Source organism: Narcine bancroftii, chromosome 2, assembly GCF_036971445.1.
Source record: "Narcine bancroftii isolate sNarBan1 chromosome 2, sNarBan1.hap1, whole genome shotgun sequence".
Classification (NCBI taxonomy): domain Eukaryota; kingdom Metazoa; phylum Chordata; class Chondrichthyes; order Torpediniformes; family Narcinidae; genus Narcine; species Narcine bancroftii.
Window position 1 is genome coordinate 292174390 of NC_091470.1, and position 25233 is coordinate 292199622.

General features: G+C 40.5%; 1 protein-coding gene across 3 annotated transcripts in view; it reads right to left on the reverse strand.

Annotated features, from left to right (window-relative positions):
• Positions 1-3748: 3748 nt before the first annotated feature.
• The window catches only part of LOC138755414 (dnaJ homolog subfamily C member 5-like), a 48979-nt gene continuing 27494 nt past the window's right edge, over positions 3749-25233 (reverse strand). For 2 of the 3 annotated variants that reach the window (XM_069921367.1, XM_069921366.1), the window contains exons 3-5: positions 13563-13776; positions 11235-11409; positions 3749-4781 (exon numbers count right to left, since the gene is read on the reverse strand). In XM_069921367.1, the coding sequence (XP_069777468.1) occupies positions 4687-4781; positions 11235-11409; positions 13563-13776 (484 nt within the window). In that variant the 3' untranslated portion in view covers positions 3749-4686. Of the gene's footprint in view, positions 4782-10354; positions 10500-10643; positions 10749-11234; positions 11410-13562; positions 13777-25233 lie in introns of those variants that run through there. The other variant, XR_011352264.1, reaches the window with a different exon arrangement.

Below are 25233 nucleotides of genomic sequence, written 5' to 3' on the forward strand. Positions count from 1 at the left end.
AGAAGAAAGACACACACATCAGTTGAGTGTATTCAACACTGAGTTTATTCAGTGGCAGCTCTGCAATTAATAGTTTGGCTGTGTCACCACTGGGGTGTGGCTTGAGTGGGCCAGCTGCCAATTGGTTACCTCAGATGCCAGGGCCCCGACTGGGCTCCCTGCGATCCACCAGCGGTGATTGGCCAGTTTCACCGCTCTGCCGGCAGCCTATGGAAACAGACATTTCAGCTGCGCGATGCTTTGCTGGTCGCCACATTCTGTGGGCCACAAGCTGCTACAGGGCCCTCTCTCTGTGAGCCACATCAGATTATGGTGCCTTTGGGTGATTTCTGTTGTTGAGGCATTCTGTCAAATGGCACGATGAAGGTGTAGGGTATGAGTCACACCTGTGCTAAGTACAGCAACACTGAGAACACCTCACCAGTTCAACAGTCACAAATTTTGTATAACCTTGACTATCCGGTGAAGCCAATTTTAGCAACATGCCTCTGAAATTGACCCCTAGCACCTTCAGATACTCAGACTTGAGGTTGTGGAGGACCAGTCAGCCAATTGTTTACGACCATAGCCTTGCTTTTCCTGCTGTCAGCTTTTCCTGCTGTCAGCTTTTCCTCCAAGGTCAGCTCAAACTATTCATGGTTGCTAATAGAAGGGGGAAAGGACAGATAATGTAGTGGTTAGCGTAACACTATTACAGGGCTGGCGACCCAGGTTTGAATTATGTGCTGTCTGTAAGGAGTACGTATGTCCTCCCTGTGTCTGCGTGGGTTTAATCTTGAGTGCACCAGTTTCCTCCCTCCCTTCAAAAATGTATGGTAATTGTAGGTTAATTGGGATATTTGAGCAGCATGGGCTCATGGGCCGGAAGGGCCATGTCTAAATTTTTAAAATTTAATCAATTTGCGGACCAATCTTGGATACAAGCAACAGATGACAATGTCATTCATGATTAGAGTAGCTTTGATTTGCCAACTCTGCTAGTTATCTGTCCTTTCTATTCTTGGCCGAGCTTTTGTTACTTTTTCAGAGGGAAACCATAACCAGTGGAAGCACTTGCTTCTCATTCCTAACTAAGTATGCCCGAGTCAGTACAGATGATTTAAGTACAGGATGCTGGATTTTCATTCATCCTTTCTCAGCTCCTTCTTACTAATCCTTCCATCTTCCTCTTCTGGGGAAAAAAAACCATGTAGATCCTCTGAACAAATTCACATGTTCTAAACTTTTAATTGGACTTGTCAAAATTGATAGAATTTTGTTTTAAAAATGCAAAACACTAACTAACCAGATATGACTGGCAATGATGGTGATTAAAATATTCCTTCCAAACATGGATGGTGCTGGTGGTACTCCAGCTAATGGGTTAGTGAATTCGATTTCATTGAATGCGTGATCTTTTGCTTCCTGTCTTTATATATTCATTGGCTAATTTAACCTTCAAAACAATTTAACTGGTATCCCTTCTACAAATCCTGAACCATATTGGTCCAATTCATGTAAGTGATTTAATTTAATTGAATTTCCAACAGGAAAATGGGGAATTACTTGTACAAATATTAACTTGGATTGTATGAACATGGAACCATATATTTTGGGCAAGGAAGCAGATCCACAGAGTTGATGAGAGCTAAGCAACATGAACCTCACTGTCGCTGTGCTGCCACACTCACCCATTTCCTAGCGGCACTGGTCATACAGAACATTTGTTTTATTAAACATACTGTTCCTATGGAACATTTGTTCAGAGATATAGAAAAGAGAAATGTATACAGATTTTACAAATTTCCTCGCCCAACAAAGAATCAGCATCGTGCACTAGGATTGCAAAATGGAAATCAAAGGAAACAAAAGAATTTTCCTTACATCTACAGAAAGGTAGAAAATCAAGCCTAGAGTTCTTCATCTCCAAATTTCAACATGTCTTCTTGTTGTATGAAGCATTGGACATGGAAAACAAAGAGAGAAAATGTACCAACTTAATTATTAAAAGAAATGTGGACATTCAAATATGAGATGTTCTGTCAGCATTCAGCAAGTACAGGCCTTTGTTTAGATCAGTATCCCTTTTAATAATATACTGATTTTTAACATAGACAAAACATAAATATTGAATCTTTTCACCTAGTTATGGACATCCATTCCAACAATATATATTTTAAGTAGTTTGCTTATTCAAATACTGTACCTTGCTTTCCTCACAGTTGGAATTACGTTAACTTGTTAAGCAGAACAAAAAGGAACACAAAATGCAAAGGGAAAACAAATATCGCTTTGAGTAAGTACTTCAATGTTCTTTCATAGAGCTTGTTAGTCTTTCCCGCTTCTTGTTTATAAAATAATTTGGCTATGCATCATGCTAGAAGCTCTGAAAACTGTGCTTTACATTTATATGTTAGCAGATTACTTTTGTTTTATTTGTATCTCCATTTGTTGATAGATAAATTCTACAGAAGTGAAGCAATATGTGGAAACATCAACTCAGATGTGATACAGTTAAATTTTAGAGCACACATAGATAATTCGGGAAATGCTCAGGAATTCTGAAGCAAAGATATTTTCAGTATTTTTTCTTTAGATTTGCAGCATCTGCAAAATTTTTATTTGTGTTAAGGTGGTGCTTTCTTGTTAGAAACATGATTTCAAATGTAAGGGCTTATACAGGCATCAATGATAAAGACCAGCATTGAATGCAAAGTTCCGAAACAGTGAAACTTTGAAAATGTTGTGTCAAGCCATACAGCCAAATATAGTGCAGGATATCGGCTTCCATGGCCATTCTTAAGTTTCACAATTTCCAGTCTGGGAAGCGAGGAGAGAAACAAGATCTTCTTGGAATCTGTAAAACACTGTGGCCAAGACTAGCAATTTACAACAGAGAATCCACTGCCTAATGAGTTGTCTGATATTAAAATATCCTAAACTACAAATTCACACTTCCTTCATCGTTGAATAACTGACAATGCTTCCACAATGAACAAAACAAATGAAAGTGGTTGACTGGGGTTTTTACAAATAAGAGGTTATATTCAAGTAGAAACATACACTGCTGAGAACAATTTACAATTTTTTAAAGGAAATGAAAAGCACAATGAAATGAAAAACACAAATAATTATTCGTTAATTTTGAACAGTTCATTTAAAAAATAATATTAAGGTAACATCCATTTGTGCAAACTAAAGAAAAAATCATTCTAAAAGAAACCACCATAAAAGTTACACCATGCATACAGTATACCTTCGGAAAACTATTGTGGGGTTTATTTTCAAATATACCTTGTGCTGCTATCTAACAACTTTTAATTACAGACATAGAATAGAGAAAACATTTTTTAATGTTTTCAAATTAAATGTAATCATACAACAACCTAAAATGTTTTAAAGAGGCAGGTAAACACACTCAGTTATTCTCATTCTTATTTAAGGTAGAAATACCTGCATTGAGTTTTCTTGAGAGAAGGAACTTCTGACCTGTACATTTCCAGTTGAAAGAAACTTCAGTAGCTGGGATGGTGATGTCTTTATAAAATCTGATGTATTCCGTATTGGATTTTAAAAATATATTCAATTAGAACCTGTAGGTTGTGAGGCTTCCCAACAAAAGCATCAGATCAGAAAATTATTCTTTTCAATGTCTGCTATGGTATTTTATTTAATTGGTGATTATAAAAGAAAATGTAAATCACTACAAAAACTAATTTTATTCCAGAAATTGGTTTAAGAATACAAGAATTGTAACATTTTCTGAGAGCTTTAAACATTTCTCTGATACTGTTGCACACAAAATAGAAAATTATTCCTTTTGGTAGTAAATATTTGAGAAATGTGTATCTTATGAAAGCTAAAACATAGTTTAGAGTGGAAGTGCAAGTCCTGAGCCAAAGGTATAGTCAAGAAAGGTTGGAAGTACATTACAGTCCCTGCTCTAAAGCCACATCAAACCATTTTTGCATTGCATTTATTCAATTTATTTTAATGAACTTCCTTTTTTACCTGAAGCACTCTGCAGAAACCTTTGTCATAGTTAATTAGTACAGTATTTCAATGTGGATTACCCAATCTGTTTTACTTCATGTATTTGCCACCCAATTCTCTTGCTGCAATGCTAACTAATGAGCAGGACCATTGGTTTTAGACATGCAATTCCAATATTCTACTCACAGAGAATGTAATGCTAGGCCACAGAATTACTGAAATATTAGTAGTAAAAGATTCATGTTTAACTTTCTGTTGGGACAATGAATAGTTAATAAAGTGGAAAGCATTGTTAGGGTCTAATAATTGCACTGTTTTATCCAAAAAAAATGAAATCTTGTCACATATTGTCCAAAGTCTGGTAAATAATTTCAGTTAGCTGGCATTGTTGGAGTATAATTATAGATGATATTCAACAGAACAATTTAAAACAAAAGGCTGCTAATTTCCAGATAAAGTTGTAAGGTAACGCGAAATAAAGAAAGAAATTTGATACTAAAGTGTCTGAAGTGTCCAGAGCAACAAAACAACATTGGACTGTTTTCATTGATCAGTTCTTGAAACATCTCGATATAATTGATGATGTTTTTAAGCGATTAAAAATCGGTAGTTGATGGCTTAATTTTCCAAATGAAAACTGCAACCTCTCTCCAAGGCACACCCTGTTTTAAAGATTGCATGGAATTTCAGCTCGACTTTCTGTTCTCTCAATTTCTACCCATCTGTGTTGTAGGTCCTTCGACTATCTCCAATCAGCTGAGTTTTTTCATTTGCATTTGTAGGCTGAAGAACGATTGGAGTGTCCCCATCTGTAACCACAAAGCATCAAAGACAGCATTAGCACATTAAACAGACATAAGGAGATGCCTGAACATGCTGCTCCGAAGCCAATACAATATCAGAATCAGAATTTATTGTCATGACAGCATCATGCAAACATATATTATAAACATCTTATGGCATTAGTATAAAAATAAAATAAGCATGAAAAGTAAGGCAGTATCTTTGGTTCAATGATTATTCAGAAATGTGATGGCAGCAGGGAAGAAGCTGTCCATGTGTGGTTGAGTGCTTGTTTTCAGGCTCCTGTACCCTTTCCCTGATAGTAGCAGAGTAAAGAGGACATAGCCCGGGAGGTGGGGGTCTTTGAGGATAGAAGGAGCTTTTTTTTAAGACACCATCGTATGTAGATATCCTCGATGGAGTGGTCTGTTGCCTGTGATGTCATCGGTCTGAGTTAACACCCTTGTGGAGTTTATTCACGTCCTGAGAGTTGGCCCATCCATATCAGGCAATGATGCAACCAGCCAGAATGCTCTCTGCAGTTCACCTATAGACGTTTATGAGAGTCTTCTGTAGGCCCTTTCATGCAAAGAAAAAGTCTGACTGTAAAGGCAGAGATTCTCCACCCTTACGTCAGAAGACTTACCTTTTTGAATGAGCCACAGCCAGTTCCAAGATGCCGACTGTAATCCCTCTTGGGGAAGGATAATCGGCTGAGTGCTGCGCTTTGCCGCCTCATGAATGTACAGCCGCCGAAAGTGGCTGGTTAGGGGCGGGCTGATGATGCCATAAGCCCACGACCCATCTCTCCACTCACCCCTCTCCCTCCATGACCCCCTTAAGGCTGGGGTGGTCGGCAGGAACCGTCAGGGCAGCGGGGGCTGACGAGAGCCATCAGGACACTGGGGGCCAGCGGGAGTCATCAGGCAGCAGGAGCTGTGAGGCCAGGGGTGGTCGGCGGGGGGTGTCAGGGGGCAGCCAGTGCGGACTGTGACAGCCTCATCAGGCTGCTTCTGCAGCTCAAAATGCGGCAGAGCAGTGGCCGTCTTCCCTACCCATAATCCCCTCATGCAGCTGGAACTGTTCTGGGAAACACAGAGGAGGACGCTCTGGAGGGTGCTCGATGTAAATGCGGCACAGGTGCAGCCTTTCAGGGCTGCTCTAATGAAAGGTTAAGTTTTATGTTTTCCCTCCGCATTTGTAGCTGACCTTCAGGTGGAAGCCTGGCATGAAAGGTCCTTTAGACATATCGAACTCCCTCACACACCTCACAAAGTATAGCTTCTGGCAAGTCTTCTTTTTGATTACATGGAGACTCCTTAGAGATGTTGTCACCCAGGCATTTGAAGTTCTTGACCCTCTCCATTTCTGAGCCCTCAATGAGGACTGGGTCATGTTCCCCCAACTTCTTCCTGAAGTCCACAATCATCTCTTTGATTTTGCTGATGTTGAATGGAAGGTTGTTGTCGTAACACCATTCAACGAGCTGATCTATCTCCCTCCTATACACTTCCTCATTGCCGATTGTGATTCTGCCAACAACTCTGGTGTCATTGGCAAACTTGTAGATGGCTTTGGAATAGTGCCTGGCCACACAGTCATGTGTATATAACAAGTAGAGCAGTGAGCTAAGCATGCATCCTGGGGGTGTGCCTATGTTGATGATCAGTGAGGAGGAGATGTTGTTTCTAATTCGTACTGACTGTGGTCTTCCAATGAGAAAGTCAAGGATCCAGTTGTAGAGTGGGGTACAGAGGCCTAGAGTTTGTAGCTTCTTGATCAGCACTGAGGGAATAATGGTTTTGAAGGCCAAGCTGTAGTCTATGAAGAGCAGGCATATGTATGTTTTAGAGATGATCCAGAGCTGAGTGGAGAGCCAGAGATACTGCATCTGCTGTAGAGTGATTGTGAAGATAAGTGAATTGCAGTTGGTCCACATCTTTACTTAGATACATGTTAATTCTGGCCATGACCAGCCTCTCAAAGCATTTAATCACATTAGAAATTAGTGTTACTGGGCGGAAGTTGTTGAGGCAGCCCATGCTACTCTTCTTGGGTACCAGGATGATTGATGTCTTTTTAAAACTGCTGGGAACCTCTGATTGCCACAATGAGAGGTTGAAAATAGCTGTGAACACTGTAGCTCGTTGGTTGGTGCAGATTTTCGGTGCCCTGCCAGGTACGCTGTCAGGGCCTGATGCCTTGTGAGGGTTCACCTTCTTGAATGATGTTCTAATATCAGCCTCAGAGATAGATATCACAAGGTCCAAAAGGGTCACAATATCCAAAAGTTTATGGAAGTTTTTACTACAAGCTAACTCAAAGCCCTACCTGTTGACCAGTTATTTCTTCCTATAAAATGTATGTGTTAATGACATGATTTTATTCCCCATCCCACAACTTGCATTTTTATTATAAGTAGTTACTCTTATCTGATAGGCATGAATAGTAAAAACTTTGCTTTCACTGTGCAGACAACACTGCAAATATCCATGGGTGGCTCCACTCCTAAACCATTTAAGCAATGGCAGCTGAAGAAACATTTTCTGCCTCGGCTGTTGAGTGAACTGCATTAGGGAGAATGGAATGTTATTCCCTACTTTATACATTTTCACCTGCTTCAAAGCAAACAAAGATGAAATGGAAACAAAAATAAATGAAAACAAAATTTAAACACAAGTAGAGTTTCAGAAGAATTATCGTACTATACAATGTGCTAACTTTTTACTTTGTCTCTAAAAATGTGTGATTTTCTTACATCTTCAAATAAATTTACCATCTGATGAGTTATAAAGCACCAAATTCCCTGGGTCAAAGTCGCATCTGTTCCGAGAAGAAATTTCTCCTTCTGGGTACTGAGTGTACTCTGGGAAATGATATAATTGGGCTGTGTAATAATGTACTCAACCTTGAATATCTATGAAAATACATGAAGAATGAGTACCAATAATGGAAATTCCGAGACCCACTGAAATTGTCATTTTTCTAGGCAAGGAACTAAATAGAAAAGAAAATACACAATTCAAAAATATCAAACTGTGCCATCATAACAGGTGTAGGCCCCCTAGTTTTGTAGATCCTACAATGTTGACTCTCTGTTAAGTACCATCCTGATCCTTAAAGGCAAGAAGGCAATGAGGGTTTCACATGATGTTACCCAAGTGGGTCAGAACAAAACCAAGACCTGAAATGGCCAAGAAGACTTTTGATGTCGATCCACATATTCAGACCTTGCAGATTGTCAGAGTCAAGGACTTTGAAGGCTTCCTAACATTCCCTCACATTCAGAAACATTCTTGAAGTATTAAAGATAAAATCACTACTAAGTGACTTTAAAAAATAGTGTAAATTCAACCAGTTCAGAAAATGTAAATGAATGCTTCCCCTTCTCTCTTGCAGCTAATCCTCTTAATTCAAATGAATGGACATCCATTTCTGTGCCGTGTTTAATCTTTTACGGGTTCAGCAGACAGATTGCTTGCCCAAGTGCTGAAGAATTTGGCAGGGCATTGCTCTGCTGTTGTTCTTCCCGTGGAGTTCAGCATTGCACCAGAGCTGTGAAACTGTCAATAGAATACATCAGCAATGATGGAGCCCAAAACTTCCTGGCACTTCAACTGAGTTTAATGCTAGCAGTTTGGTGGAGAATTGCCAGCAATTCCCAGCAAACTACAGCGCATAAAGTATTGACAGAAGTGTTGTTATGAACAAAGTGTGGAAAAAAAACAGCCTGAGCCATGCTAATAAGCCATTTCTACGTATTGAGAACAGCCAGATCATGGGCAATTATAAAAAAATGTCAGCAATATAATCTTAATCACACCAATGGGTCTAATTACTTTTGACTAGGGGAGAGCAGAAGTCTGTGCTCTTGCTCATACTTGTTCAAGCAACTCTGCCCTTTGACCCTTGAATGCTGTTGGAATGTATGTTGGTGATGGGACAGTAATCTGTTTCTAACATTTAAAAATAGGAAAGTCATGTGGCAGGCTGTTGGAGATATTTTAAAAGCTTCTATAAAGTACCGTGTTGCTTGCAAATATTGTGACAACACATCCATACTGATGGTTTGTGTTGGGGAATTTTCTCCATCAAGTCACTGTCGGAACTTTGAGAATTGGTATTGAATGTGTTTCAGAGAATTACCCCTTCCCAATGGTTGGCTCAGATCAGGCCATTGGAGATGTTTACGTTGGTAAAGTACAATTAAAAATGAGTTTCACAGATGACTTTTCAACATTTTCTCTACCAGTCAGCTTTTGCCTGGCTGTGTATGAACTCTTTCTCCACAACATCCTCAACAGGGTGTTTTCATGAAAGGAACTAAATATTCAGTTCTGTCTTATTTAAAATCTTTCATGATTTTTAGAAAACATTATATTGCAAACAGAATACATTTAGAGTATAATTTGTGCAAATATGGAGATGCTGAAGTGATACAGTGGGCCAGACAGCATCCATGGAGAGAAATGGACAGTTTCAATGTTTCAGGTTGAGAGTTTCATTTAAGGGTCCCAATCCAAAATGTTAAGTGACCATTCCTCTCCATGGAAGCTGCCTGTCCTGCTGAGTCCCTCCTGCCTCTCTTTGCTCAAGATTCCTGTGCCTTTGCTCAAGACTCAGAGTCTAATTTGTAGGTATTCCACATATCTGATGGAAAACCACAATCTACCTGAAACAACCCATTGATCTCAATTCCTGTTTATTTTGATGGATCTAATCTTCCCAAAAGTAAATGTTAGCCCCATATAACAGTATGTTCTTTATTCATATTTTCACAGGAAATATTTTCACTGGCAAGGTCAGCATTTATTGCCTATCCCAATTTCTGATCTGAGGCATTTATGAACCATTCACTTTGGTGGACTTGGATTAATCTGATGGCAGATTTCCTACCTCCTGTTTTCTTAGGTGGTCCCACAGAGTTGAGGATGACTTGTTTCTGCTTGATTGTCTCATGTGATAGGTTCTAAATGACAAACTAGTTATTTTGTGGTTAGTAAAGAAGACCACATTTCCATACAACAGAGAAGGAGGCAATTGAGCCCAGCATCACCATGCAAGTTCACAAACTATTCTTTCCATGTTGCCATCAATTCTATCACCTATTTACATTCATGGCAATTCATAGTGGCCAATAAATTTCCAACCCATGTCTTTGGAATATGGGAGGTAACTGAAGCATCAGAAGGAAATCCATAGATTCACATGAGGAACATACAACTCCCACATGGATATCAAGCCTCAGAGGTCAGGATTGAACTGTGGTCATCTGAGCTACCCAAACTTTTTATTCCAGATTTATTGCATTACTTGATTTTAAATGGGCTTGAATCATGACTCCAGCCCAATGGCACAAATCTCTGGATACATTTCCAGTGATGTAACCACAGTGACTGTACACATCCCTGGAGATCAAATATTACCATTCATCAAAATCAGAAGCAGGATTTATTGTCATGAACAAGTCATGAAATTTGGTGTTTTGTGGCAGCGTCACAGTGCGAACATTCATATTATAACCAGCTTACAACATTAAAATATAAAATAATAATAACATTGATAGTGTGCGAAAAGTAAGGCAGTGTCTTTAGTTTATTGATTATTCAGGACTCTGATGGGAGCAGGTAAGAAGCTGTCCTTGTGCCACTGAGTGCTTGTCTTTAGACTCCTATACCTTTCCCCGGTGGTAGCAGAGTGAACCAGAGATGGTAGCATACTGCCAAGCCTGGCTCTGTTGGCTCCTTTTATGGAAAACAGAAAGCATTTCAGTGATTCCATTAGTAAATATAAGTGGAAGCTCAATCAAGTATCAAAGCTTAACTTGTAAAAATCAGCTGACAGACATCCAATCAACGTCAAGATGAGTATCAGCAGAGCAGGTTTACCAGGATATCGACTGGTGAGGAGATTCTATGTGCTTTAAATTCCCACAGGTCATGTTCAGTGCAGTGTTTCATTTTCATTAACATCAGCTAGCATTTATACTGTGCCTTTAACGTAGGAAAATGTTACAAAGAAATGAAAAAATGACATTTCATCAAAGAATATAATTTTATAAACAGTGCATTACATTTAATGCCTTCCAATGCATGGTCCTTCAGGTTGCATGAAGAAAATCTTCAGGCCCAAGTACAATTCAAAGAGGGAAATTTCTGCTCGATTTTGTAATGAATTTGTATCGGCTCCTGGGGTGGCTGGGGGTACTTCCAGACACCCCTCAAAATACATGCTCACCATCCAGAAGGAAATATCACAGCTGATGCTCTTTGATTTCACTAATTAGATGGGGTGCCACCCGGTACGGAGGGGAAGTCCACGTTAGGTCAGGGCCACATAGGAGACTGAGTTCACATTCGTTTCTCCATTTCCCTCAGGGCACCCAGAAAGAACCACGGAAGAAGTTGTTGGTCACCTGGCCAATCTGAATGCTCCCTGACGAGCCAAAGTAGAAAATGCATTTTGCCTTCAGCACTTACCGATCTCTGTGTCTATGCGAATTTGTTCTTCCAGGTCTTCCGGTGAGACATAATATTCATACTCCTCAGCTCCTGGGGACTTGGGTTTGCATTTACCAAAGCAACAGTTACAGCAACAACAGCAGAGACAGCAGCAGTAAAAGCAAGTGATGACCCCACAGAATATAAAGATTCCCTGGTAAAAAGCAAATCAGACACAGGAAATAATCAGAAGCAACGCCAGAAATTAAAAGCACCACAGATGCTGTTATTCTGAAACAAAGACTGAAAATGCTGCAAATACTCAGCAGGCCAAGCAGCATTTGTGGAGAAGAGTTACAGAGCTAACGAGGCAATGTCGCAGGTCTATCAATCTCTGGTTAGACCACATTTGGAATATTATGTTCAGTTCTGGGCTCCTCATTGCACGAAGGAAATGAAAGCTTTGGAGAGGGTGCAGATGAGATTGACCAGGACGTTTCCTGGATTGGAGAACATGTTCTATGAGGCAAGGTTAACAAGGCTTATCTCTTTGCAGTGAAGGATGAAAGGGGTCTTAATAGAGGTCCACAAGATTATGAGAGCCAGCAGGGTGACAGTAGTAAATACCAGAAGTCATCTATATAAGGTGAGGGGAGGAAAGTTTAGGATAGACATTAGGGGTAGGTTTTTTACACAGAGAGTAGTGGGTGCCTGAAATGCACAGCCAGGGCTGGTGGCAGAGGCTGGTACAATAGGGACATTTAAAAGATTCTTAGACAGGAACATGGGCGCAAGAAAAAGAGGGTTCCAGAACATTGTGAACCGAAGGGTCTGTACTGTGGTGTAATGCTCTACGTCGTGTTTCAGGTCAAAGACTATTTGTCAGAAGTGATGATGGGCTGGATTTTTCTCAATCAGGCTTGCGCCTCACAATCTCACCCTCACCACCCCAATCACAATCCCCACAATTCCACCAAACATCTGCAGTGCTGTGGATGAAATGGGCTCCGATCCTTGCCGCACCAACTGTCCCCTGAGGTGGAGAAGTCCACAAGAGGTCTCAGGTGGCAGATCCTGTTGGAATGCTCTGATGGCTCTTTGACAGCTGAATCAAAGAAATTTAAAGACAGCTGAAATTGATATAAAATAAATGAAAAACAATTTGTAAAAGTAATGTAATAAAGTTAAAGGCCAATTCAATTATGTAAATTGTTTTTAAATGATATTAATTCAAACAAATTAAAACAAAAAAAAATGAAGAAACTATTTACCCTATCATTACAGGTCAGCAACCACATTCTGATGAATGGAATGTTATCGCACATGGGAGGAAGTATGTGGTGAATCCAGTGGAAGAATGCAAGACTAACTGTGCTAACATCTGCCCTCCAGTGTGTTTTATGAGTGTGTTTGAAATGCTTAGGAGCAGATTCTGGGAACACACTGACCCCAAGGATAATCTCGCTGGCAGTTCTCTTCTTAACTGCTTTCTGAAGCTAAGTACGTGTCAGCCTATTGTCGTTTAATTTCACCTGCTTTGCTTTGACCACTCTTATTCAGAGTTTTTGGGTTGTTTTCCACTAGCTACGCTCTGGTAGTTATCTATTGCATGATTTCCAGTTTTTTGATCTCCTCTGGTCTTTAAAGCATCAGATTGACTGGCACCAGACACCAAGGAATCACTGATCATTGGACCAGACAAAGGAAAGATCACTCCATCATTGACAATATTGCTGTCAGTTGCCAAATTCATAGAGTCATACATTCATGAAAAGTAACAGCATGGAAACAAGCTCTTCGCCCCACCTGGACTGTGGCGACCATTAACTAATCTCATTTTATTGGCTCATATTCCATTAATTCCCTGCAAGATTCAACACACGGGATAATTTATGGTGGCCAATCAACATCTCTGGGGCATGTGTGGAAATCGAGGTAGCTGGGGAAGTTCTACTTGGTCACAAGGAGAAAGCTTTGGTGGTCAGAATCAAACCTGAATTGCTGGAACTGTGAGATAGTTGCTCTATCAGCCACACTACTGAACTGCCCCAAAGGCATTCTAATATGCCTTCCTCCAACTTGAAAGTGCCTTAAAACTTACTTTTCTGACTAAGCTTTTTGTCAGGTTTCATAAGATAGGATTAGTATTAAATTTGTCTGATAATGATTCCACAAATCGCTCTGAAACTTAAAAAAATGTTGGAATTGCTGACAAACAATTGGAGATGCATTATTAGCATTAGAAAACCAGTTTCCTTCTTTTTGAATTCTGAACTTCTAAGTGTGAATAGAAATTCAGTCTACATTTTTATGTAATCTGGTCTATATGAGAAAATATTACTGTTGCTTAAAAAAAAGGTAAATTACCTTTGCCCATGGGCTACACAGCATGAAGTATGTGTTCACGTTCTCATCACCAAACTGTTCAGCAATGTAGAGACCCAAGGAGCCATACTTGTCATAAATGTTACGTTTTGAAATATCCGTCAATATTGAATGAGCATTGTTGATCTCTTTGAACTTCTCAGAAGCATCTGGGTTATCAAGATTTTTGTCTGGGTGATGCTTCAAAGCAAGTTTTCTATGGAATAACAACCAAGTATTAGCACCAGGAAAAGTTCATTCATAGTGTTACTGAGTCCAGAGGACCCCATAACCCAGCAGCAATAGATATGCACCATGACAAAGGGTTACTTAAACAAAGGTTGATTTTAATTATCCTTGCACATGAAAACAGAATTAAACTTTAACTTATTACTATCAACTTACTTAACCTACTTAACCCCCCTCTAATTCTAAGTGTATGTGTCTGTAATGTGTATATAAGTGTAGAAAAGTTCTTTGATTCACAGTCCAATGTCACTGTACTGTCCTGAGCACAGAAGTTACCATTAATAAAGTTCAGCAGGCTTTGGTGCTTAACAGGCAAATAGTTACCACTCAGGAGAGTTCTTGTTGGTTTTCAGAGAGAGATTCCTTTTGTTCCAGGACATCTGCACCTGATTCCTTTTTAATCAATTTTGTTGATTCTTCAGGGTTCTCCAGATGATCTTCTTTCTTTCAAGTCACCACAGAGTTCCTTTCAGACAGCCAGTCTTCTCCTTTGACCAGGCAGTCCTTCAAAGTTTGCCAGCATGTCCCTCTGGAACCGATTTCTGTGTCTCTCCTTCTCTCTCTGCTCCCTCCTTCTCTGAGAGCAAAACCGTTCTCCTCCCCGCAAAGATCACATGCTCTCCCTGGCACACTGCTGAATGTTGCTACTTTGTTGCTTTCTGAAAAATAGCCCTCTGCAAAAGTCCTGCAAAAATTCTGTGTTTAAAAATGTTTGTGTGCAACCTACTCTAACAATTCCTCCCAAATCACCTTTAAATACTCTGTCACAATAGTTAACCTGCCATTAACAACAAAAGCTTTGAATATATCTTAAAACTAAAAGAATAATTCTGCACTTTATCTGCTTAAATTACTAAGTTGATTCTGTAATTTTACACATTTTAAAAATCTCTAGAAGGAAACTGCTATCTTCAGGTTTCTGTCATTAGCTGTTTTTATACTATTTGTAAGTATGAAGTCCCCTGCAGCAATTTTAATTTTTATACTTTGCAGATAAGCATTGATTTCCACTTGACCCTTCTAAAGGAACTCAACATTTGGGAGAATTGTAAATGCGGACTTGTACATGGTTTTTGAGAATTTTTGTGGACTTACATAATCCAAATGCATGTTTAGGGAATCAATAACAAGTGTGGTTTTGATGCCTGAATCTCTGTTTTTCCCATACCTTGAGGAAGGGATCTAGCCCAAAATGTTTACCTTCTATGGATGTTGTGAGACCAGCTGAGTTCCTCTAGTATCTTTGTGTTTTTACTACAATCACAGTGTCTGCAGCCTTTCATATTTCATTTTGGCATTTAAACCCGCAAAACTCACTCCTCCATTTAAGAAAGCTTCTGTGGTTTGGGATCTTCGAACATCAGCGAGACCAGGTGATGATGAGCTACTTTTTAAACAACTGTATCCTTCCAGGGTTGAAAATGACAGAGAAATTATGTATTTCTAAATTAAGATGGTATGTGACTTGAAAGGGATTGGTGATCTCACAAGTCTACTGCCTTTGACTTTCCTGGTGGCAGAAATCTCAGGTTTGGGAGGTGCTAGTTAGAGTAGACTTAGTGATGAACTGGTGTATTCCATAATATTACTCTCTCTGTGCCCTGGTCATGGAAAGAATGAATGTTTATGGTACTGATAGGGTACCAAGTGGACTGTTGGTCCTGAATGGTGTTGAGCTTCTTGAATGTTGAATCTCTGGGTAAGGGAAGAGTATTCTGTCGCATCTCTGATTTGATGCAGTCGATGATAGAAAGTTTTGTGGTGTCAGGGGATAAGACTCACATCAATGATATCCACCCTTTCACTTGATTTTGTATCCAAAGCATTTACTTGGCTGGTTCTATTCCGTTTCTTGGGTGACCCCAAGAATATTGATGATGATGCTATTGAAGATCAAGGATAGGTAGTTAGGTACTCGTGTAATGGAGATGAACATTACCTGGTACTTGCGTTACATGGGGAGTCCAGCAGTAAGGTGAACTGAACAATAAATCACTGAATCTGTCAGTTACTACATGATTCATTGGGCATGAATACAATTCAGTCTGAATAGCTTATCATGTTTAGAACATTTGTTTAGAACCATGCATTATGGCTGGCACTGATTTGCTGCCATATTTCTACAAAATAAAATTCTGCTTGAAAGCAGAGAATAAAAACTGAACTGTTCTAAGAATATAAGTAGGAGCAAGAATAGCCCATTTGGCCCATCAAGCCTTCGCAACCATTCAATAAGATCATGGATGATCTGATGATAGGCTCATCTCTACCCTCCTGCCTTTTCTCTTTATCCCTTAATTGTTCTACTATGCAAAAAATCTATCCAATCTTGTCCTAAATATATTTACTGAGGTAGCTTCCACTGCTTCAATGATCACTGAATTCCACAGATTCATCACTCTCCTGGAAAAGCAATTCCTCCTCATCTCTGTCCTAAATCCATGACCTTAAATCTTGAAGCTGTGCCCCCTAGTTCTCATCTCACCTATCAGTGGAAAAAACCTACCTACTGTTATCTTATCTATTTCTTTCATAATCTTATATATTTCTATAAGATCCCCGTCTTCTGAATTCCAGTGAGTACAGTCACAGATTATTCAATCTCTCCTCATAGGCTAACATCTCTAGTATCAATCCAGTGAACCTCTCTGCACTGGCTCCAAGGCCAGTACAGGTAGACCCCAACTTACAAAAGAGTTTGATTTCAGGACTTTCATCATGAGTCAAAAATATTGTAAATCGGAGTCTATCTGTACAGATCAAAAATAAACATACTGTGACAGTCATATCATGTATTCCTGGAATAAGCCACAGAAAATCAATGCTCTCCAGGCAAAAGAAAATAAGCAGATCAAATAACAAGAGCTACACAAAAAGACCTAATCTTGAAGCAAGTGTAGAAACAATTATTAAATGAATGGAACGTTCAGACAAAGGTCGCCCAGGAACCAGCAGGAGTGGGGATCTCGTGCTCCTGGCAGGAGTGGGGATGTCAGGATTCTGAAGGAGCGTGGATGTTGGGTTCCCAGCAGGAACAGAGATGTCGGGGCTTCACCTCACAACCTATGTCTGGAAGTGTGCATGCGTCCTGGGCACTATTGCTCTCTCTCCACTACAAGAAGAGTACCAAAATGATAATGTTTAGGGGGTTGGTGGTAGGAAGCAATCTGCGGGCACTGATGGATGGAAGCATTTCCTTCAGTGGGAAAAGCAACCATTTTGATGCAGGTAGACAATGACTTACCTTTATTTAAAACTGAATCTGATCATCATAACTTCAAAATATCCTAAGTTGGAACATTATAAGTCAGGGTCTATCTGTATATCCTTCCTCAAATAAGGAGATCAAAACTGAACACAGTACTTCAAATCTATACAGTTGCAGCATAACCTCCCTGCTCCTCAACTCAATCCATCTAGCAATGAAGGCCAACATTCTATTAGCCTTCCTGATAACTGCAGCACCTGTAAACTAACCTTTTGTGATTCATGCACCAGCACTCCTAAGTCCTTCTGCACAACAACATACTGCAATTTCTTGCCATTTAAGTAATAATCTGATCTTCCTTTTTTCCTTCCAAAGTGAATAATTTCATATTTACCAACATTGGACTCCATTTTCTAGACCCGTGCCCACTCACTTAGACTATCTAGATATCTCTGCAGACTCTCTACATCCTCTGCACAATTTGCTTTTCCATCAATTTAGGGTCATCAGCAAACTTAGATACACCACACTACAGACTTAGATACCCTCTTCCAGATCATTAATGTACATTGTGAACAGTTGTGGGTCCTGTACTGACCCCTGTGGCATCCTGCTCACCACTGATTGCCAACTAGAAAAACACCCATGTATCCCAACACTTTGCTTTCTGATAAAATATCATTTACCCGAAACATTATTTCCTTGGCCACAAATACAGCCTGACACACTCGTTATGTTCCTACATTTGTGAATAAGGGTTAAAAAAAAAGCAGTACATATCAGAACATTTTGTAAAACATCACTGATTCACTGAATGGGAACATTACTGAACAAGATAATTCAGCCAGTCAAACTTTCACTTGCTGATGCAGGAGTGATCCAGCTCAATCACAACTTCCAACCAAAATGTAACATTAAATTTCCTAGTATTAAATTTCATCTGTCTTTTATTCCAACCTTTCCATATCTCCTTAAAATCATGGTGTCACACAGTGAGATTTCTGTATGATTGTTGAACTGTTAAATCAACTCTCCAAGGCTCTACTATTTATTAATAATATTTATTTTAATATAATGTATATATGTACTGTGTATATTTATGTCTGTATGTGTGTTTGCACTGTTTTGCACCGTGGACTGGAAAACGCTGTTTCATCAGGTTGTACTGGTACAATCCGATGATAAATAGACTTCAACTTGAACTTGAGTCACACAGCACAGAAATAGAATATTATGTTCTTACCAGCTGTGAAGTACTCAGCTCAACATTAAGTAAAAACTGGATGAACACAGCAGGTCGCACCGCATTCATAGGAAGTAAAGATATTTAACCAATGTCTCAGGCCTATGCCTTTCTGCAAGGTGTATCTTGATCTTCAAGGATGTAATATTTGCAATTTTCCAGTTGTGAGGCTGGCTATCTGAATCAAAAGACGTTTGAAGTGTTATAGGGCCTCCACGGCTGCTTCCTTTACTTCCCTCAGCAACCTAGAAAGATCTCTTCTGGACCAGGTGATTTTTTACTTTGCCACTAACATTTAGACCATGTCAGTGGGCAAAGACCATGTCAGTGGTTCCTCTGTTTGCGCGAAAGCCGCACTGTGATTCTGGGAGAATATTCTCGGCGACACTAGGTATTATTCTATTTAGTAGAATCCTAGCGAAGATTTTGCCTGCAATGGAGAGCAACGTGATTCCCCTGTAGTTTGAGCAGTCTGATTTCTCGCCTTTGTTTTTGTACAGGGTGATGATGGTGGCATCACGAAGATCCTGAGGCAGTTTACCTTGGTCCTAACAAAGCCTGAAAAACTCATGCAGTTTGGCATGCAGAGTTTTGCCGCCAGCCTTCCAGACTTCTGGGGGGATTCCATCCATACCTGCTGCTTTGCCACTTTTCAGTTGTTCGATTGCCTTATATGTCTCATCCAGGGTGGGAACCTCATCCACTCTAGCCTTAGGGGCTGTTGAGGGAGCTGGAGCAGGGCGGAATCTTGGACTGAGCGGTTGGCACTGAAAAGAGATTGGAAGTGTTCTGACCATCGGTTGAGGATGGAGATCTTGTCGCTGAGGAGGACTTTGCCGTCTGAGCTGCGCAGCGGGCTTTGGACTTGGGGTGAGGGGCCGTACACAGCCTTTAGAGCCTCGTAGAAACCCCTGAAGTCGCCAATGTCCGCGCTGAGCTGTGTTCGTTTGGCGAGGCTAGTCCACCACTCATTTTGGATCTCCCGGAGTTTGCGCTGAAGATGGCTGCATGCGCGACGGAAGGCTTGTTTCTTCTCTGGACAGGACGGCATGGTCTTTGCCCTCAGACAGCTCCAAGAAAAGTGCAGAGAACAAAACAAAGGACTCTACATCACCTTTGTTGACCTCACCAAAGCCTTCGACACCGTGAGCAGGAAAGGGCTTTGGCAAATACTAGAGCGCATCGGATGTCCCCCAAAGTTCCTCAACATGATTATCCAACTGCACGAAAACCAACAAGGTCGGGTCAGATACAGCAATGAGCTCTCTGAACCCTTCTCCATTAACAATGGCGTGAAGCAAGGCTGTGTTCTCGAACCAACCCTCTTTTCAATCTTCTTCAGCATGATGCTGAACCAAGCCATGAAAGACCCCAACAATGAAGACGCTGTTTACATCCGGTACCGCACGGATGGCAGTCTCTTCAATCTGAGGCGCCTGCAAGCTCACACCAAGACACAAGAGAAACTTGTCCGTGAACTACTCTTTGCAGATGATGCCGCTTTAGTTGCCCATTCAGAGCCAGCTCTTCAGCGCTTGACGTCCTGCTTTGCGGAAACTGCCAAAATGTTTGGCCTGGAAGTCAGCCTGAAGAAAACTGAGGTCCTCCATCAGCCAGCTCCCCACCATGACTACCAGCCCCCCCACATCTCCATCGGGCACACAAAACTCAAAACGGTCAATCAGTTTACCTATCTCGGCTGCACCATTTCATCAGATGCAAGGATCGACAATGAGATAGACAACAGACTCGCCAAGGCAAATAGCGCCTTTGGAAGACTACACAAAAGAGTCTGGAAAAACAACCAACTGAAAAACCTCACAAAGATAAGCGTATACAGAGCCGTTGTCATACCCACACTCCTGTTCGGCTCCGAATCATGGGTCCTCTACCGGCACCACCTACGGCTCCTAGAACACTTCCACCAGCGTTGTCTCCGCTCCATCCTCAACATCCATTGGAGCGCTTTCATCCCTAACGTCGAAGTACTCGAGATGGCAGAGGTCGACAGCATCGAGTCCACGCTGCTGAAGATCCAGCTGCGCTGGGTGGGTCACGTCTCCAGAATGGAGGACCATCGCCTTCCCAAGATCGTGTTATATGGCGAGCTCTCCACTGGCCACCGTGACAGAGGTGCACCAAAGAAAAGGTACAAGGACTGCCTAAAGAAATCTCCTGGTGCCTGCCACATTGACCACCGCCAGTGGGCTGATAACGCCTCAAACCGTGCATCTTGGCGCCTCACAGTTTGGCGGGCAGCAACCTCCTTTGAAGAAGACCGCAGAGCCCACCTCACTGACAAAAGGCAAAGGAGGAAAAACCCAACACCCAACCCCAACCAACCAATTTTCCCTTGCAACCGCTGCAATCGTGTCTGCCTGTCCCGCATCGGACTTGTCAGCCACAAACGAGCCTGCAGCTGACGTGGACTTTTTACCCCCTCCATAAATCTTCGTCCGCGAAGCCAAGCCAAAGAAGAAAAGAAGAAGAAAAGACTAACATTTATATCCTATCCAGAATCACACCAATATCCTTTGCTGAGATTCAAGCATTATTTCCTTTCTTGGTGAAGAGAGATGTACAGTACTCATTCACTATCTCCACCATGCCCTCTTCTCCCATGAGTACATTTCCTTTTTGTCCTCTGATCAAACTCAACCCACAACTCTTGCAACATTTTTTTCCTGTTCACATGCCTATCTTTTATTTTCTAACATTGTTTTCTATTTCTTTTAGTTTGCCCTTTCTGTTAATAACCTGATGGACTTTCAGTTTTATTTGACTGTCTATCCTTCTGTTCATCTACAGAGAACTGATTTTCATTTCCCTACCCTTCTTCCCTCAAAATGTATCTAATTCCCCCTTTAATCACCTTCTATTGTTCAATTGGATTTCAATTGTCTGTTAAGCCTGGTTCTAATTTACCCAGGCCAGATCTACTCTTTTCCCTTTGAAATTGACCCTTCTCCATGGTCCAATTCTAACTTGTCCAAACCTTATCATACTATTATTGCTGTTTTCTAGATATACCTAGATTTGATGTAATTATTTCCCAGAACAAAGTCCAGCAATTCTGCCTTGCTTGTTGATCCAGAAAGATACCAACCAAAAATATCCTTAAGCATGATTCAGAACCCTCTCTCCCACTTTGTTCATCAAATGTTTGTTATTTGGGATTTGGAGTTTCCTGTTATCGTGACGCTAGAGCTTTTGCACATCTCTGTAATTTTCCTGCCACTGGCGGTGGTGGTGGGGAGGTGTCGGGACTGGTCTGCTTTTCCGGTGTTTTTCTTGGATGCCCCTGTTTTTGGCATGTTTTTTGGGTGTTTCAAGGGTCATCTTATACGCTGAAATATACTGTAATTTGCTCCTCAATATCCTGATCATTTGTTAATGGCCTATAGAATAGTCTCAGCAACATGGTAACATCTCTATTGCTTTAAAATTATGCTACTTGGACAGGTAAGTTTATCCTGTTGCCTGGATCATTTAACAGAGCAAGGTGCAAACAATTACATTTAAGGTCGGGACAAATGCCCACATACCCGCATTTGAATTACACCCTTTTGGCTAATCATTCTATGATAAATGGCCATGCAGAATTCCATGACCAAACATTTCATATGGTCAATAGAGATAGTGGAGGTTATGGGGAATATTAGAGCAAGTGTGTTATTTGAAACATGCAAGTTTGAAACAAAGATGTGAGGCACCAAATAATCAAAAAAATGTACAGAATCAATATGATAATGAAGGCAATACGATAATGAAGGCAATAATCATTTTATTGCCATCTACAATTTACATATGTGCCAACATGCTTACTTGCTGCAACCAAACAGTTACTTGTAAAGGGAAATTATAAGCATCAATTAATTTGGCAGCTGGAAAAAATGTAAATGTCAAGAAGAAATTAATATTTATAACTATTTTCTGTTGTGTCAAGTAAGATCAGTCTTTTCTTGAGTGGGTATTCATGTATTGCACTAGCAATGCTAGCCCCCAAGTTATTTGAAAGTCGTGTCATATTAGTCATTCACTTCATTAATTAGTTAAATAAATTCCTTTTTACAATTCAAGTCATGTTTTCCATGTTCCTGCAACAAACTCATAATTCAGCTCATCCTGTTTGATAGTTACGTTATGGGTAATATTAAGATATTTAATACATGATGCTTATTTCAAAGTATTCGAAAGATAATAAGGTCCATCAAAAATATGAAGTTTTATTTGCATATTTATTTTTATGTAACATAAGAAGCATATAAACTGTCACAAGGTTTGTTTTTTTTTTAAATTAAGACCCACAAGAAAGTATAAGCACACATTTCAGACTTGGTCAACCTACCCCACATAAATTGTGAGTTATGTTTGCAAAAATGTTCTACTGCTTTGGGAAGTGCCTAAAGTAATATTAGACATTTTTTGCCTTCATTCTTGTTTCCATCAGCATCCACTACAATTCTAAGTGCATGAGACTGCTTTTAGTCATCGCTTGCTAATTCGTAAGATTAGCATTTCCAAGGTCTTCCCTTGGCCTGAGTCAGGTAGCTATTTGGCATCTGCTCATCAATTTTCAAGTCCTTTCCTTCTTCAGTATTTGTTATTAATCCATTGCAATTACTTACTGGGAATGTTGTATGTCCCTGTACAATATTTACTGAACTTGGTTTTTTTGCATTCACAATTGACAGCAACTCAAGTTCACATAATTGGTTCATTTTTTTAATCATTTCTATTTCATGTTTGCAATGCCAATACTGAATGTAAAATGTCCTATCTTTTTAATATGACAACAGACAAGGAGTTTTAAATTCTTCATACTGTCATCTTAATATTTGGAAACCTTTTAGTTATGATCAAAAACCCATTTAGTTGCATAATCATTCCAGGACTCTCCTACAAAATCCATATTCTTTGCCCCATCATTGACTCTACAATAATATCTCCACTATTGTTCATTGTATCTGACCACAGTGATAAAATTAAGGCACAGAAAATTGCATACATTCCTCATGTAGCAATTTCACATAGAACTTGGCCTCTGTAATCAAATAAAGGGTGTAATACATAACCGTATGCATTCACATTCATCAACTGTGGGTTCTCAGTTCTCGAAAATGATAGACAGTTTTGCAATAGAGGTGGTTAACTAGCCACTCTATCAAAAAGATAAAATAGGTATATGGCTGTGAGATCAGTCTGGAGCAAGCAATGACTATAGAATGCACAACTGCGTCTGGCAAAGCTGTCTCCTATTGAGACCACTTCACCAAGCATACGAGTGCTGCTAGTAACCGAATAATATGTCAACTTCTGTTGCAAGTCAGGAATAATGTATGAATCATTGAAAATCTGGGAAAATTAAAAACTCTTCCTAAAATAAAATGTTTTTCATCCTTAAGAAAATAAGATTTGTAATAGTTGAAAGGAGAAATAAACAAGTTTACAAAAGTGAAAGCAAATAGCACAAGAATAATCTTCATACTTGGTCTGAAATGAATCATTCATTATCAAGGATCTTGCAGACTCTCAAATGACGTAGAAACCAGCAAAAACAGCCAGTTCCTCGAAGAGTATCACCTACGGCTCCTAGAACGCTTCCACCAGCGTTGTCTCCGCTCCATCCTCAACATTCATTGGAGCGCCTTCATCCCTAACGTCGAAGTACTCGAGATGGCAGAGGTCGACAGCATCGAGTCCACGCTGCTGAAGATCCAGCTGCGCTGGGTGGGTCACGTCTCCAGAATGGAGGACCATCGCCTTCCCAAGATCGTGTTATATGGCGAGCTCTCCACTGGCCACCGTGACAGAGGTGCACCAAAAAAAAAGGTACGAGGATTGCCTAAAGAAATCTCTTGGTGCCTGCCACATTGACCACCGCCAGTGGGCTGATATCGCCTCAAACCGTGCATCTTGGCGCCTCACAGTTCGGCGGGCAGCAACCTCCTTTGAAGAAGACCGCAGAGCCCACCTCACTGACAAAAGGCAAAGGAGGAAAAACCCAACACCCAACCCCAACCAACCAATTTTCCCCTGCAACCGCTGCAACCGTGTCTGCCTGTCCCGCATCGGACTTGTCAGCCACAAACGAGCCTGCAGCTGACGTGGACATTTACCCCCTCCATAAATCTTCATCCGCGAAGCCAAGCCAAAGATCAATATATGCATACTCTAACTAACTAACTTACTTCACTAACCAAGGGGTCTGGAGCAAGAATAGGCCATTCAACCCCTCAAACCTGCCCCAGCATTCAATATGATTATTGCTGGTCTACTACAAGCCTCACCTCCTCAGAGCCTATTCCTCATTCATAAAGTACTGAACTATCGATGGCTCTGGGAAATTGATCTACAGTAATAATTCTGCATGCCATTGAAACTGCTGGGAAACGTAATTTTGATAAATCTGGAAGAAAAAGCGAGTACCTGTAACTGTAAGCACAAAACTACATGATTGTAAGATGGTTATAATATGAATGTTTGCACTGAGACGCTGCCACAAAACACCAAATTTCATGACTTGTTCATGACAATAAATTCTGATTCTGATTGTCATCAAAATCCACCTGGTTAATGTGTCATTCAAGTAAGACAGTCTCTTTCACCCAGCCTGGCTTATATGTGACTCCAAACCTACAATGTGCTCAGTTTTAGAAACAGTCCTCAGAAATTATTTTAGGCCTGTCACTGATGAAGAACAATTACCAGCCTTGCTGGTGATGTACACATCCTGTGAATGAATTCATACTTCATTATCAATATACTACTCTTGTCTCCAGTCACTGTCCATTTCTTCCTCTTGCCATTCTTTTTTACCACCATTGTTCTGTCCCACCTTGCTCCTACCTGAATATGGTCAACCCCTGCACTGCTGCTAACACTAAAGGCAAGGATCATGGATATTGGAGGCCCTGCTAATTTTCTCTAGCATATGTTTGTATTGTGCTTCACTGCTGTACAGCACATTCTGA